This window comes from Cucumis melo, chromosome 12 (assembly GCF_025177605.1).
Source record: "Cucumis melo cultivar AY chromosome 12, USDA_Cmelo_AY_1.0, whole genome shotgun sequence".
NCBI classification, from domain to species: Eukaryota; Viridiplantae; Streptophyta; class Magnoliopsida; order Cucurbitales; family Cucurbitaceae; genus Cucumis; species Cucumis melo.
The window spans coordinates 6,206,779-6,219,603 of NC_066868.1; the positions used below are offsets into that span (position 1 = coordinate 6,206,779).

The window sequence follows — 12,825 nt, forward strand, 5'->3', positions numbered from 1 at the left end:
GTTATATTAAAGGTGATGGAACAAAGCACATCTCACCAAAGTTTTTTTATACTCATGATCTTGAAGAAAATGACGATATCACGATACAACAAATTTGTTTAAAGGATAACATGACAAACTTATTTACAAAATCATTACCTACCACAACATTTGAAAAATTGGTGCATAAAATTAGAATGCAGTGACTCAAAGATCCCAAGTAATGTTACCATGAGGGGAGTAAATTTTATTTTTATAAGTATATATAAAATATGTACTCTTTTTCCTTAACTAGTTTTTTTTTTCCATTAGGTTTTTCCTTAGTAAGGTTTTAGCGATTCATATATATAATGGGCATCTAAGAATTTAAAATATAGATGCCTATTGTCCATTAGTAAGATAAATGTCCACCATGTGTCAAGCAAACATGATATCTTAGTAGCCATGTAATACTGTATCATGTTTGCCAAGTTGCCTATAAATGGTGTTATTTGCTGGAGTTGTTAGAGAGAAATGAAGAAATTGGAGAAAGGAGAGAAATTTAACTAACTTTAAGATTTTTCTAAATTTTCTAACATATTTATTTAAATATAAAATTAATTGATTATTTTAATATTATATTTTCTCTATTGAGAATGTGTATTCGTTTTGGCGACATAATTTTGTGTATCTATATTGGAAAAACAAACGGATCGTAAAGAGAATTTAACATTGGATAACGGTGTTTTGTGATGTAAGTTAAAAGATGTGAGTTTATATTATTTTCATAATTGGGATTTAGGCGACTTTCAAATGTGACAATGGAGAGAGAAAATTCGTGGAATATCAATATCATGTCCCTTCCTTTACCTCGCGCCAACAGGGAACAAAACCTAGGTGCCCGATGCTTTGGTGTATCAATCCACCCAATTCCTCACCAAAATTCCTTCATTCCGGCTTCCTCTTCTTTGAATTGCCCCCGCCTTGGTCTCACCAACTCCATGAATCTCAGAGTCTGAGCAACAAGGATATACAAGTAGCGGCTTTTGAGGACCATTGGCCCTTTTGTTGCCACCCCATCATTGAATTGTTTGCTATCTGGCCCGCGGTTCAGCCCCTGGACTGCTTGTTGGGAAGTTTTCTTATTAGTTTTCTAGATTGAGGATTTCTGAAGCTACTGCCACCCACCGGCCACTATGGCTTTCTCGATGTCCCCCTTGCTGAACGGAGAGAGAGCCGTGGTACTGTTCTTCATCACCAGCCTATTGGTTTCTCTCCCGTTCTCCCTCCTTTATTATGGTCTTGCTCTCTCTCTTCTCACCCTTGCTGCTCTTTGCATCGAAATCCAAGCAGAGAGTTCCAATTCTCTTCATCAATTTAAGACCAGGTTCCTTGTCTTTCATTTCTTTATAATTTCTCGAATTTCTCCCTTTATTAGATAATACAAGAAGGAATGTTAAAATCAATAAGCTTATGCATTTGTATGCTTTAAAGTCTTGGACTGCAAATTTATTTTTTCTTTTCTGAGTTCAACAAGAAGCGAGGAGGTAGATTTCGAACTTCTAATTCTTGGTATATGACATATGCTTTAGCCAATTGAACATAGTTCAACTTGGCTATTTTTGTCCTATATTACTACAGACTTCTATTTATTTAGCTTGACAAGTGTTCAATAAATTCCTGACAAATCTTAGCCTCATCCGCGGGGAGAAGGGTTGCTTTCTATGGCTTCCTCGGCTGTGTGCAATCTTATGAACTTTGTGAGGTGGGTGGAATAATAGGACTTTTAAAGGGAGGAAAAGTGGCCCAATTGAGATTTTGAGCTCTTGTTTGCTATAACGTTTTATTGTGGCCTTGGATTTCAAAGACCTTCTGTAGCGATTCTACAACATAGCTGGAGGTTCTTTTAGAGGGACGTTTCTTTTTGTGGGCTTGTTTTTTTTGTATGCCCGTGTTTGTATTCTTTCACTTTTCCAATGAAAGTGGCTGTTTCTATATATATATATATATAAACAAATATTAGCCTCATAATCAACTTGTACAACTAACGACGCTTGTTGATTATGCTAACGAGTGTTCACACTAGTCCAACAAGTATTAAACCGTTGGAATATCAACCGGGCACTTTATCCAACCTAAATTGTTTGTGCTTCTTAGCATGCAATCAATATCTATACTAACATTAGAGGTTGCATTTCTCCTTTTATCTTATCTTGTAAACTTTCACTACCGGAAACCCAACAAGAAAACGGATATTTTGTCACCTAAATTTGCACAAGTTTCTATACTATTATTCTTTTTTTATGCTAGTACATTTCAATTCCCAACATGATTGAACTCGTTTTGATTTTTAAATTGGAAGAGTGGTCTTTATGGTAAACTGCAATGATTTCGTTCATCATATTTTCTGATGTTGTCATTTTTGTTTCTTCAATGATTTTGAATACCATTTTTGTAGGCCAGGTGCTTCATCAGGAATACTGTTGGGAGCAATTACGCTACCTGGTGTAATGCTTGCTAAGATGATTCAGCTTACTAGAGCTTTCTCGTCCAATCACATTGCACTTGAAGGTATGGGGTTTCTAGATAAACAATGACTAATATTGGCATTATTATTAAAGTTCTCTTAATTTTGTTGTTTTTACTAGAACTAAGCCTTTTTGTTATTATTATTGGCTAAGCCTTTTTGTTATATTATTGGTTAATGACAACCTGAACTTTTTAACTTTTATATATTTAGAGATCGAGACTTGGACTATGCAATTCTGGTCCACTTCAACTTGCTGCTTGAGTGTACTTACTCTCCTCAAGAATTCTATGCATGAGTCTGACGTTGTTTCACTAGCTTGCCCCCAACGTCTTTGGAGGTTGAGGCTTGATTTAGGGTGCAAAATTTTATATGGGGTTGTGTGCTATAGTTCCCTAGCAACAATATATCCTAATGGTAACTAAATTTGTTTCTTGTGAATTTATTCTTATTCTCATATAATAAATTATTTTTGTCTTCGTTAAGATCAGCATATAAGATGGAGAGAAATCTGCAGAAGTTTTTGTTGAGTTTTTGAATTCATGTTTCAATACTTATTTTTGTTCTTTCTTCTGATTTCTCTTCAATCAGTTGTCCACGTGGCTCTTATGTTATCATGGATAGTCTGTCATGGGTTGGTTGCTTCTAAATTGATTCAGCATCTTCTTTGTACTTTTCCAGCTTGTGCTTCCATAGGTATGTGTTTTATTTCTTTTTTCTATTTGTAGTGGATGGTTTTAATTTCTTTAGTATTTGTCAAAATCTAAAATCACTATTTTGCAACACGTTTAATAGTATGTAATTTAATTAATTAAAATGATCAACCATAGTAAGGCAAAATTGCTGTTGTGTTTATTCCCAATGGGAACAAAAGTAAATGTTTTTAGTTTCTGGATGCTCTGTAGGAATCCATTGCTATTTTTAAAGCCAAACAAGGTTCATTCTGAATCGCAAGTATTCTTTATTTTCTTTTTTCTTTTTATACTTCCCATCATTTTGTCCGGTTAATATCATTTTCTTTCCAAATATGCTGATTCTATCTAATTGACACATTATTTGGAACTCTGGCTCTGCAATTATTTGCTTCAGTTTTCATAGTCCCCATTCTAATTGTAGTTATGGTCACACTCACAAGCCAAACTTATGATTTTTTCATGTTTAAATCAATTTCTTTCACATGCTTACTTCTTCATTGTTAGTGGAATCTTGTTATAGGGGAGGCACTCTTGGTTACATCTGGACTTGTTCTCTACTTTGGTGACATGCTGGGATGTACTATTGCTAAGGTTGGCCTTGTATGTGTTTTCCTTGGAATATAACTGTTACCTATATGCTTAATAAGAGATTGGTTGGAAACAGGTGCTTGGGGCTTTTAGTTCGTCAGATTTGGTTTCTTTTCAGTATACGATGAACAGAAGTGAGATTAGTCCCATAGTTCAGGTTTGCATCTTATTTGATGGAAGCTGATTCACATTATTTAAGTTTCAGTAGTTCACAATTTTTTGTCTCTTTGGGAATAACATGGTAGTTCCTCCATGTAGGGTCTGCTGCTTGGCCTTCTTCTGTGCTCAGTGATCTTTAAACATCTTCACATATGGGAATGCATTTTGAACACAGAAAACTCTGAAGCTAAGAAGTACTTTGAGATTAGAAGATCCATGATATTTTTTGCCCTCCTTGGATTCATTTTGATTGTGGTCGTCCCTTCATGGATGATGTTCGTTCACGAATTTGACGCGCATCCTTACCTATGGTATGGAATCCATTGGAATTTGGACTTCAGTTCATTAAAAATTTGAGATTTGTTATTCACTTTCCTAGCGCTCTACTCAAATTGATAAAGTTGATTCATTGACCTTATTGGAGTAGTTTTTGTCATTTTAACTCTTTATGCTTATCCATCATATTTGACTCTGTCAGGGTCATATCCTTCACATTTTCAGAACCACTTAAAAGGATATCGTTATGTGTCTACTGGCTGTCTCTTATATGTGCATCTATTCTGCGGTTCTACAATATCTCAAGAAATAGCAAGATTGAGAGAATTCTTCTTCGTAAATACTATCATCTCATGGCTGTTTTGATGTTTCTTCCTGCACTCATCTTTCAGGTAAACTGGGGCTAATGATTGACCTTTAGTGGTACGATAGTTTTGGTTCTAGTCAAAACAATGGTGGCATTCGGGGTTAGGCATGCCTCAATTCTGAAAAGTGTTTGTTTTATTTTTTTTTCAGCCAAGGTTTCTCAATTTAGCCTTTGGTGCAGCTTTGGCAGTTTTCTTGGCATTAGAAATTATTCGAGTAAGTTAATTTACTTGGACATATGAATTTACTATCTATTGATTTTGCGGTGCTGTTATTATCACAATCATTTATTTGATATGCTTGGTGGCTGATATTTTCACTTTGGGAGATGTTAATTGATATGATTGCTGTTAGACAGAATATTTGCTCTCTTAATATGTCAAGTAAACTAGCTTAACAACTTGGAGCCTTTGCTTACTTTTTGAAATGCTTGTAGTTCCTTCTTGGTATGTTTGGAGCCTTGGCTTACTCAGAGGAAGACTACTATACTTTCTGATATTGCTTGGAGCTTAAACACTTGACTTGCCAAAGAAATCTCTCTTTGTTACGAAAAGAAATCTGTCCATGTCCGTAAACCCTTGAAGCATGCCACGAATGACATTAATTCATCACAAAAAAGAGGACTTTCGAATAAAATCTACAGTGGAAATTCTCACTATAAGAGGAAAATCAAAACTTCTTATGAGTGTTTTATTAGAGGAGGGTTTTTTAATGATAGAAAGAGTGTATATTTTGTTGGCTATTACTTGATATCAGCATGGTGCTTATTTTGTTCATGTTACTGAGAGAGACAGGGAAAAGGTAAAAGGGAAACTTAAAGCATTATAATATTATAAGCACGCTATAAAATGTCATTGATATAATCCATTTATGATTCAACTACCGGCTTTCCATAGTTGAATGAAGGGATACGCATTAATTATATTATGGCAGTTGCAGGTGCATCTAGAAACGTATTTCATTTATCAAGTTGCTTAACTTTTATGAAAAATGCACTGGAATCATGACCTACTTCAGTAAATTATAATAAGTCAACGATTATCAAGAAATCAAAGTCTAACCGACAATTATATGTGCAAATATGCGTGGAATTAAAAGTATAAAACATGAGACTTGGCTAGATATTCTCATAATTTTTCTCACCTAAATCATTAATTTAGGTATGGAGGATTTGGCCTTTGGGCCAACCTGTGCATCAATTTATGAATGCTTTCACAGACCACAGAGACTCTGAACTTCTTATTGTGAGGTATTTATCTTGGTGTTCATTTATACTGTAGATTATTGTTAAGGAGAATAAATTTGAACTAACCCTTTTATCTGTTATATCTTTTTTTAAGCCACTTTTCACTTTTATTGGGATGTGCGCTTCCCATTTGGATGTCCTCTGGTTACAATGACCGTCCACTTGCACCTTTTGCTGGAATATTGAGTCTTGGAATTGGAGATACAATGGTGAGTGGATTATACCCTCGTCTCTGGTGGTGGTACTGAGATATTTGCTTGAATATAAATGCATGCTGAGCTGAAGTTCTCATTTGAGTTTGTCCTGAAATATGTGCCATTTTTCTGATCTATGGTTTGTTCTATGGTTATACTAGTTTTTTAAGCATTAGCTGAATCAATGTGACACTGAAGAGTTGAAAACTCTCGAACATTTATGCTTGTTTACTTTCTTAGCCGATAAATAATTGTTTCCTAAAGTAAATGAAGCGTGCTCATCTGCATATCTAGAAATCTATCATTCTCAACTTCAATATCAACCTTTTACAACTGTTAGGAGTCCCTGAGTTCAAAATTTTATATTTTTACCCTTTGAGTTTTGAGTGTCATTTTCATTTGGTCTCTTGGTTCCAAGATTTTTCACTTGTACCTCTGGTTTTTATAAAATTCTCACTTTTAATCTTTGGGTTTAACTTGAATTAATTAATTTAAAATGAACATAATGTGGAATTTTCTAATTAATATTAATATTGATGGAAATTTAATGAAAACTAATTTATTTTTTCTATCTTAATTAACAGAAAAAGTACTACATAAAACAAAGTGAGCATAATTGAAAACTAAAGGGGTAAAACAAAATTTTGAAACTTAGGACCAAATAGAAACTCAACTTAATCATCATGGGTTGAATAGTGGTAAAAAGGGAGACATAATATCAATAACTAACTAAGAGGTCATAGGGGTGGCCACCTACTTAGGAATTAATTTCCTACGAATTTCCTTAACACTAAAATGTTGTAGGGTTAGGTGATTGTAGGGTTAGGTGATTGTCTCGTGAGATTAATCGAGGTGTGCGTAAGCTGGTCCAGACACTCGCGGATGTCAAAGAAATGGAAACCCAAGTCAAAACTCAAAGGTAAAATATAACATTTGAAAATTTAGGAACAGAAGGAAAACTGAGCTCAAAACTCAGGGCCTTAACAGTAAAAGTGCACCATTTTGGAACTTAGGAACCAAATGGAAATTATACTCCGAACTCAAAGAACAAAAAAAAAAAATATTTTTTCATTGATTTTATTTATGGTTAGTTTGTTGTTAGTGCTGTTACTGAACCCCGACCTGCACAGAGTTATGAATTTAAGGATCTGTCTACTTTAAAGCGAAGTAAAAATGAATCTCACTTCAGCCCGCATTTGGTTGAAAAATGGCAACACTTGACTATAACTTGACTTTTCAATGTCCAATATGAACATAATTTTTTGATGAAGCCTACAAGTGGTTCACTCTAATCTACCAACAAAAAGTGAAAATGATATATTTCTTTCTTTCTCAGGCATCTGTTGTTGGTCACAAGTATGGTGTCCTTCGGTGGAGCAAAACTGGCAGTGAGTACTGTTTTGTTCGTGTGTCTCATAATATAGACTTTTACGATTTAAGTTTCTAATACTCTAATCTTGCACTTGTAGAGAAAACCATTGAAGGCACAGCAGCTGGTATTACATCTGTGCTAGCTGCTTGTTCCATTCTGCTTCCACTTATAGCATCCACTGGATATATTTTGACAGAGGTTGGTCGATCTCTCTGTTCCTCAGAAACACTAACCAGCACAAGAAAATTCAGGATAATGGTGAAAATAAGAAAAAGAATGCAGCAAAATAGAATCTCAATTGATTTGAATTTTGAGGAACTTGGGTGGTTTATTTCTTGAGCAAGCTTACGACCGGACAACTATAAAATTGCTTGCTTAGGGGCAGAGGCTCATTGTACTTATGAACAACCCCACCAACAAACTAACAAACAGTAACCATCTCATTTACCTCTTATCCGAAAAATTTAGGTCAATTTAGGGTACTTGAAGAGCACTTGATATATACATTAGAGTAGTTGAATCTCTTCCCTTCGGGTCTTAAGGCTTTTCAAGTACTTAAAATTTTTAAAGCTTTAAACTGGCCCCTACTTAGCTTCACATACTTGGCGTATATTGAGAGGTCATCTTCTGCCATACAAATCGAAGACATGCAATTCTGACGGTAAATGACCAGAGGTATCTCTACAGGGACACTTATTTCCACTAGATTGTCTTGTTTACTTTTTTCCTCACCACACCCACCTTACCTTGTGCTGCTAGCCCCAAAATGATCTTATCGACCACAACCACTATAAAGAAATTACTGTGTGCAATGCTTGTAGGGCTTAGGACTTACACGAACTAGAATAGACTTTCCCTCAAGAACTAATATGTTGGTGCTGGTGGACTATACCATGGCTGTCGTCCCACAATGTGAAACTTGAAGCTTAAATCAACTTCCCTTTATTTTTTATTATGAAAATACTCATAAAAACATTCTTCCAGCCACATCCATTTCTCCATAGATTGTAAAACTGAAGTATCTTTGAAACCCTCAAAATCGACAGGTAAACAGAGTGAGTGAAAGGTGAGTTTTGCAAACCAAACCTTAACAACCTCCCGCCTGCTAATTTTCCCATGATTTTTTCAGTTGAGTTCATTTTTTCTACCTCTCTGTCAATGGAGATCTCTTTCTCAACTAAATCAATCTGTGACCGATGTTAGGGAGAGAAAAGAGGTGAGGGTGAGAGAGGGAGGATAGAGGTACAGGTGCCAATAAGTATAAAAAAAATTAATATAAAAACATTAAAGAAATGAATTATGAATTATTAGTAATTAAAAAGGCACTAGGGTCGGATCAAGTCTCTCATAAGATTAATTCTCTCGTAAGATTAATCGATGCATGCATAAATTGGTCCAAACACAAATGAACGAATAAGAAAGAAAAAAGCCATGTTGACGGCCATATCACAGTCAAACTGGTAAAGCATCTAAGAACCAACTAAAAGTAATTAATAATTAAGTTATGGATATTAATAATTAAGTTATGGACATTGATATTCTATAATTTGTGTGTCGATGTATTCCTGATATTGTTGATTACTTTTTCAGCGGTGGCTGTCTCTTCTCCTAGCCGTCACAATTAGTGGTTTGTTGGAGGCTTATACAGCACAACTTGACAACGCTTTCATACCACTTGTCTTCTTCAGCCTTCTATGCTTGTAGAAGGGATCGGTTCTCCTTGCAGCCGAGTCAGCTTGCTGCTTGCACCTCTAATCTCCAAATAAAACTTCAACTTAGCGTCTCATTAGATGCGTCAAGTCTTACATTCTTCACTGGATTTCACATTTTTTTCTGTACATAATAGCCCATATTTACTGCTGAAAATCTCCTACTCAGTGTCTTGTCCTGTGTTATCTGATTTGATTTCTAATCCTTTCAATTCAAAAGGTATACTGTTAGCTGTAGACAGGGAAAGGAGGAAGATAGATTTTATGTAATTTGTAAGGCTGGGGTGAAGATTCCTAGATAGAAGAGGTTTAATTTTTGTAGCAATATACCGGTGGAAGATATTATGTTGCTTATAGAAATGTATTTATTCATTCAATACAATACAATACATATACCTGAAAATTCTCTAACTCTGAATACTTGACTGATCACTTGGTAGCAGTTCCTTTCTTTTGACCTTTCTTTTGCCTGATTTTATATTATTATGGTCAATACTTGCAGCGATTATTTTATTTTGATCAATTTGTAAAATAGCATAGAGGACGATTGAGAAGACTGACTTTTTGATAATGCAATAGTATAAATGCATAGAGAAGAGTGTACAATGTTGATCTATTATCAGGCAAGGACGCACCCGGTATCAATTTGTGTTCTTCTCAGCCGACATAAAGGATCTTTAAGAAATGACTGTTCAGATATCTTTGACGATGATAGTGTAGGGCAAAGCATTGTGCTCTAAACCATCCTACAACTTGCTACCATCTCCAAGTAAGAAATGGCGAGCTCTAGGGGTGAGCATGGCTAGCCGAGCAATAGAAGGCTGGTGACCAGTTTTCCTGTCCAGGCGGTCGGTAGTTATTGATGGGTAAGTTATGTAATGCCTTGAGTAGTTGAATTTTCATTAAATGCAGGAGATTGCAAAGTTATTTAATTTGGTCCCTAAATGTTCCTGTCCTTTAGAGTTGAGTAGTTTTGAATGCAAGTTTGAAATATATAATGCTTTGATAATTATCCAATACAGGTTTGAAATAAATTATGTAATTTCTATTTCATGTGTTAATTAATTCAAGACTACTAACTGTAATGTTATGGCCCTTCCAATAGGTTTCTTGTTGAGACGAGACTACATAAGTGAAGGATGTGTTCCATATTTTCTTTGGTCTCAGGTATGGGATTAATTTGGAATTACACTCATATGTTGCAGGCACAAGTTAATACTCTTTTATGTTTGAATTTTTCATAATTCCAACTTTATCGTTAGTATGGTTTCTCAGTGATGCACACTGCAGTAGATAAATCTTCGTGTCAATTCTTTAAGAGACTCTTGTATGATGTTTGAGAAATGTGCAAAGGTTAAAAATTTGTTTGCACATGGAAATTAAATAAAGTAGAGATGAACATGTAAGTTATAAAATCAAATTGAAACAAATAAGGAAATTAAACCAACAACGATGTTTGAGTTACAAATTTACTCCGACTAAATTTAACTAAAAAGTTGAAATCAAATATTAATATATGTTGACATGTTGAGAATCCCACGATAAAATATATCAAGGGAATTCACACTCTTATAAAATAGATAAATTAAGTATCTTATTAGAAATGAAACTATTAACGGGTTGGTAGTAATGATCTCTAAAGTCGATCAAAGAGTTAGCAATGGGTTGGGACATAGCGGAGGGACACTCCTCATTCTGTGGGAAAACCCCACCCTTGTTATTGTTCCATTCCTCATTTTGGGGAGTCGGAGTCGAGGATTGGATCCCAAGGGGAAAAATTCTCCGTTTTTATGTTTTTAATTATTTTTATTTAAAACAAATTAAAATTAATAATAGAAAAAATTTAACAATTTTTTATATTTAAAATTTAATTAAAAAATTAAGTTAATTTAATTATTAAATGAAATTTAAAAAAACCAAGAAAACAGGCCACTGTTTTCAAATTTTAGTAAAAAGATATGCTATAACATATATATATATATATATATATATATATATATATATATATATATATATATATATATATATATATACACGATAAAATAAAAAATTATTGGGGTGGCAACAATGGTTGTCGGAAATATGATTCTAATAATATAATTGTAAAAATTATCTAACAATGCGGGTGGTGAAAAACTATGAGATTTTGTTAATTTACCTTTTTAAAATTATTTTAAAAAATGTTTGAGGTTATTTCTTAACCATCATAACAAAATAATTACTTTATAAGTGAGGTCGATTTTTGATTTTTTGAAAATTAATTTTATTTTATTGTCAGACATGATTGTTTTAGATCAAAATCATGATTTTGAGAATAACAAAAGTAATTTTAACAATGCCAAAATTACTCTCAAACACACACCAATGACAAGCGAATCAACTCTCCCTCCATATATAACTAATGATATTAAGAGAAAAACCATAAAAATAATATCAAGCACTAACCAAATAAATCATTATGTTGTACCTTCTCATTCTGGGTGTGTTTGGATTGGTTTTTGAAATGTTTAATTTTTAAAATATTTCATTTTAAGATAAATTGAAGTGTTTGACATTCATTTGAAATAATTTTTGGAAAAATGAGATTATGAGATAAATCATTTTAGAGAAAACACATGCAATCAAATTTTAGAATAAATTTTTATTTTATGTTTAATGAGAAATCCCTTCCAAATATCTATTTTTTTTTATTTATTTTTTCTATTCCTTTTTACTATCTATTTTTTACTTCGTCGTTCTTTTTGTTTTTTTTTTCTATTTTTAAATATTTTGAATATTTTTTTTTAATGTATATGAACACACATTTAAATATAGAGATTAGCAAATGTTTCTCTCTCAGACAAATCTATTTTGACTTAACATTTGTGAAAGAAATCATGAGGACGTCAATGAAGAACATGATTGTTCGGTTCGTGAAATAAAGATGAATGAAGAACATGATCGAATTGCACGTCTTTTTGTCTAATTGATATTATATTGTATCGAAAAAAATTATTTATCTTATTTATATTTTGTTGATGTAAATCAATTTTTTTTATGATTATATATTTAGATATTTGTGTTTTTAAAATTGAATTTTTCAAAAAATAATTAATACAAATTAATGTTTAGTTTCAAGTAACTAAAAAATTAATAATTTCAAGATAACGTACAATTAATTTTAAAATATATTTATGAAAAAAGATTCAAAATGTGTGTATTTTTTTTATGAAATTTTTTCATAAATATAAATCAAAACAAACACAATTTTGTATATAAACATTTATAAAAAGGTCAAACCAAACATGTGAGTATTTAGATTTTAAACTCATCTTATAAAGAGATCAATCAAACATGTGAGTATTTAGACTTTAAACTCATTTTACAAAAATGTATTTTTAAAAAAACATTTTTTGTCATAGACAATCCAAACAGTCCCTTAAACACTTTTCAAAAAATATATTTTTTTTCAATGAAATTGTAATTATATCAAGATGGTTACAAATAACAAATTTATTTAGTTACACTGTATTCAAAAATTGATTCTAAGATCTATTTCTTCTTATTTTCTTTATGATTTTCAGTTAAACCTTTCAAAGTTATATTTTAATAATACATTTTTTAAACTTGCAAAGGTATATTATTTTAAATGAAAAAAATTCAATATACGTAAATAATTTTGATATAGCAATGACTGTCAACCGGTTTTCTTTTATTTCAACAAACCAATTTTAATCATCTAATTAAAAACACTTC

At 32.7% G+C, this 12,825-nt stretch overlaps 1 protein-coding gene across 3 annotated transcripts; it reads left to right on the forward strand.

Moving 5' to 3' along the window:
- Positions 1–751: 751 nt before the first annotated feature.
- Positions 752–9,501, forward strand: LOC103501385 (dolichol kinase EVAN). Of its 3 annotated transcripts, none has more exons than XM_008464956.3 (14): positions 756–1,345; positions 2,417–2,529; positions 2,699–2,902; positions 3,077–3,181; positions 3,701–3,771; positions 3,845–3,925; positions 4,027–4,238; positions 4,406–4,595; positions 4,720–4,785; positions 5,730–5,818; positions 5,910–6,024; positions 7,346–7,397; positions 7,479–7,579; positions 8,972–9,501. In XM_008464956.3, the coding sequence occupies exons 1-14, from the start codon at positions 1,155–1,157 to the stop codon at positions 9,083–9,085; spliced, it is 1,704 nt and encodes a 567-aa protein (XP_008463178.1). In that variant the 5' UTR covers positions 756–1,154; the 3' UTR covers positions 9,086–9,501. The 3 variants fall into 3 exon arrangements, with proteins under 3 accessions (XP_050935734.1, XP_008463178.1, XP_016903119.1); XM_017047630.2 differs by having other exon boundaries at positions 967–1,345; positions 2,422–2,529; XM_051079777.1 differs by lacking the exon at positions 8,972–9,501 and having other exon boundaries at positions 752–1,345; positions 7,479–7,863.
- The last annotated feature ends 3,324 nt before the right edge of the window (positions 9,502–12,825 follow it).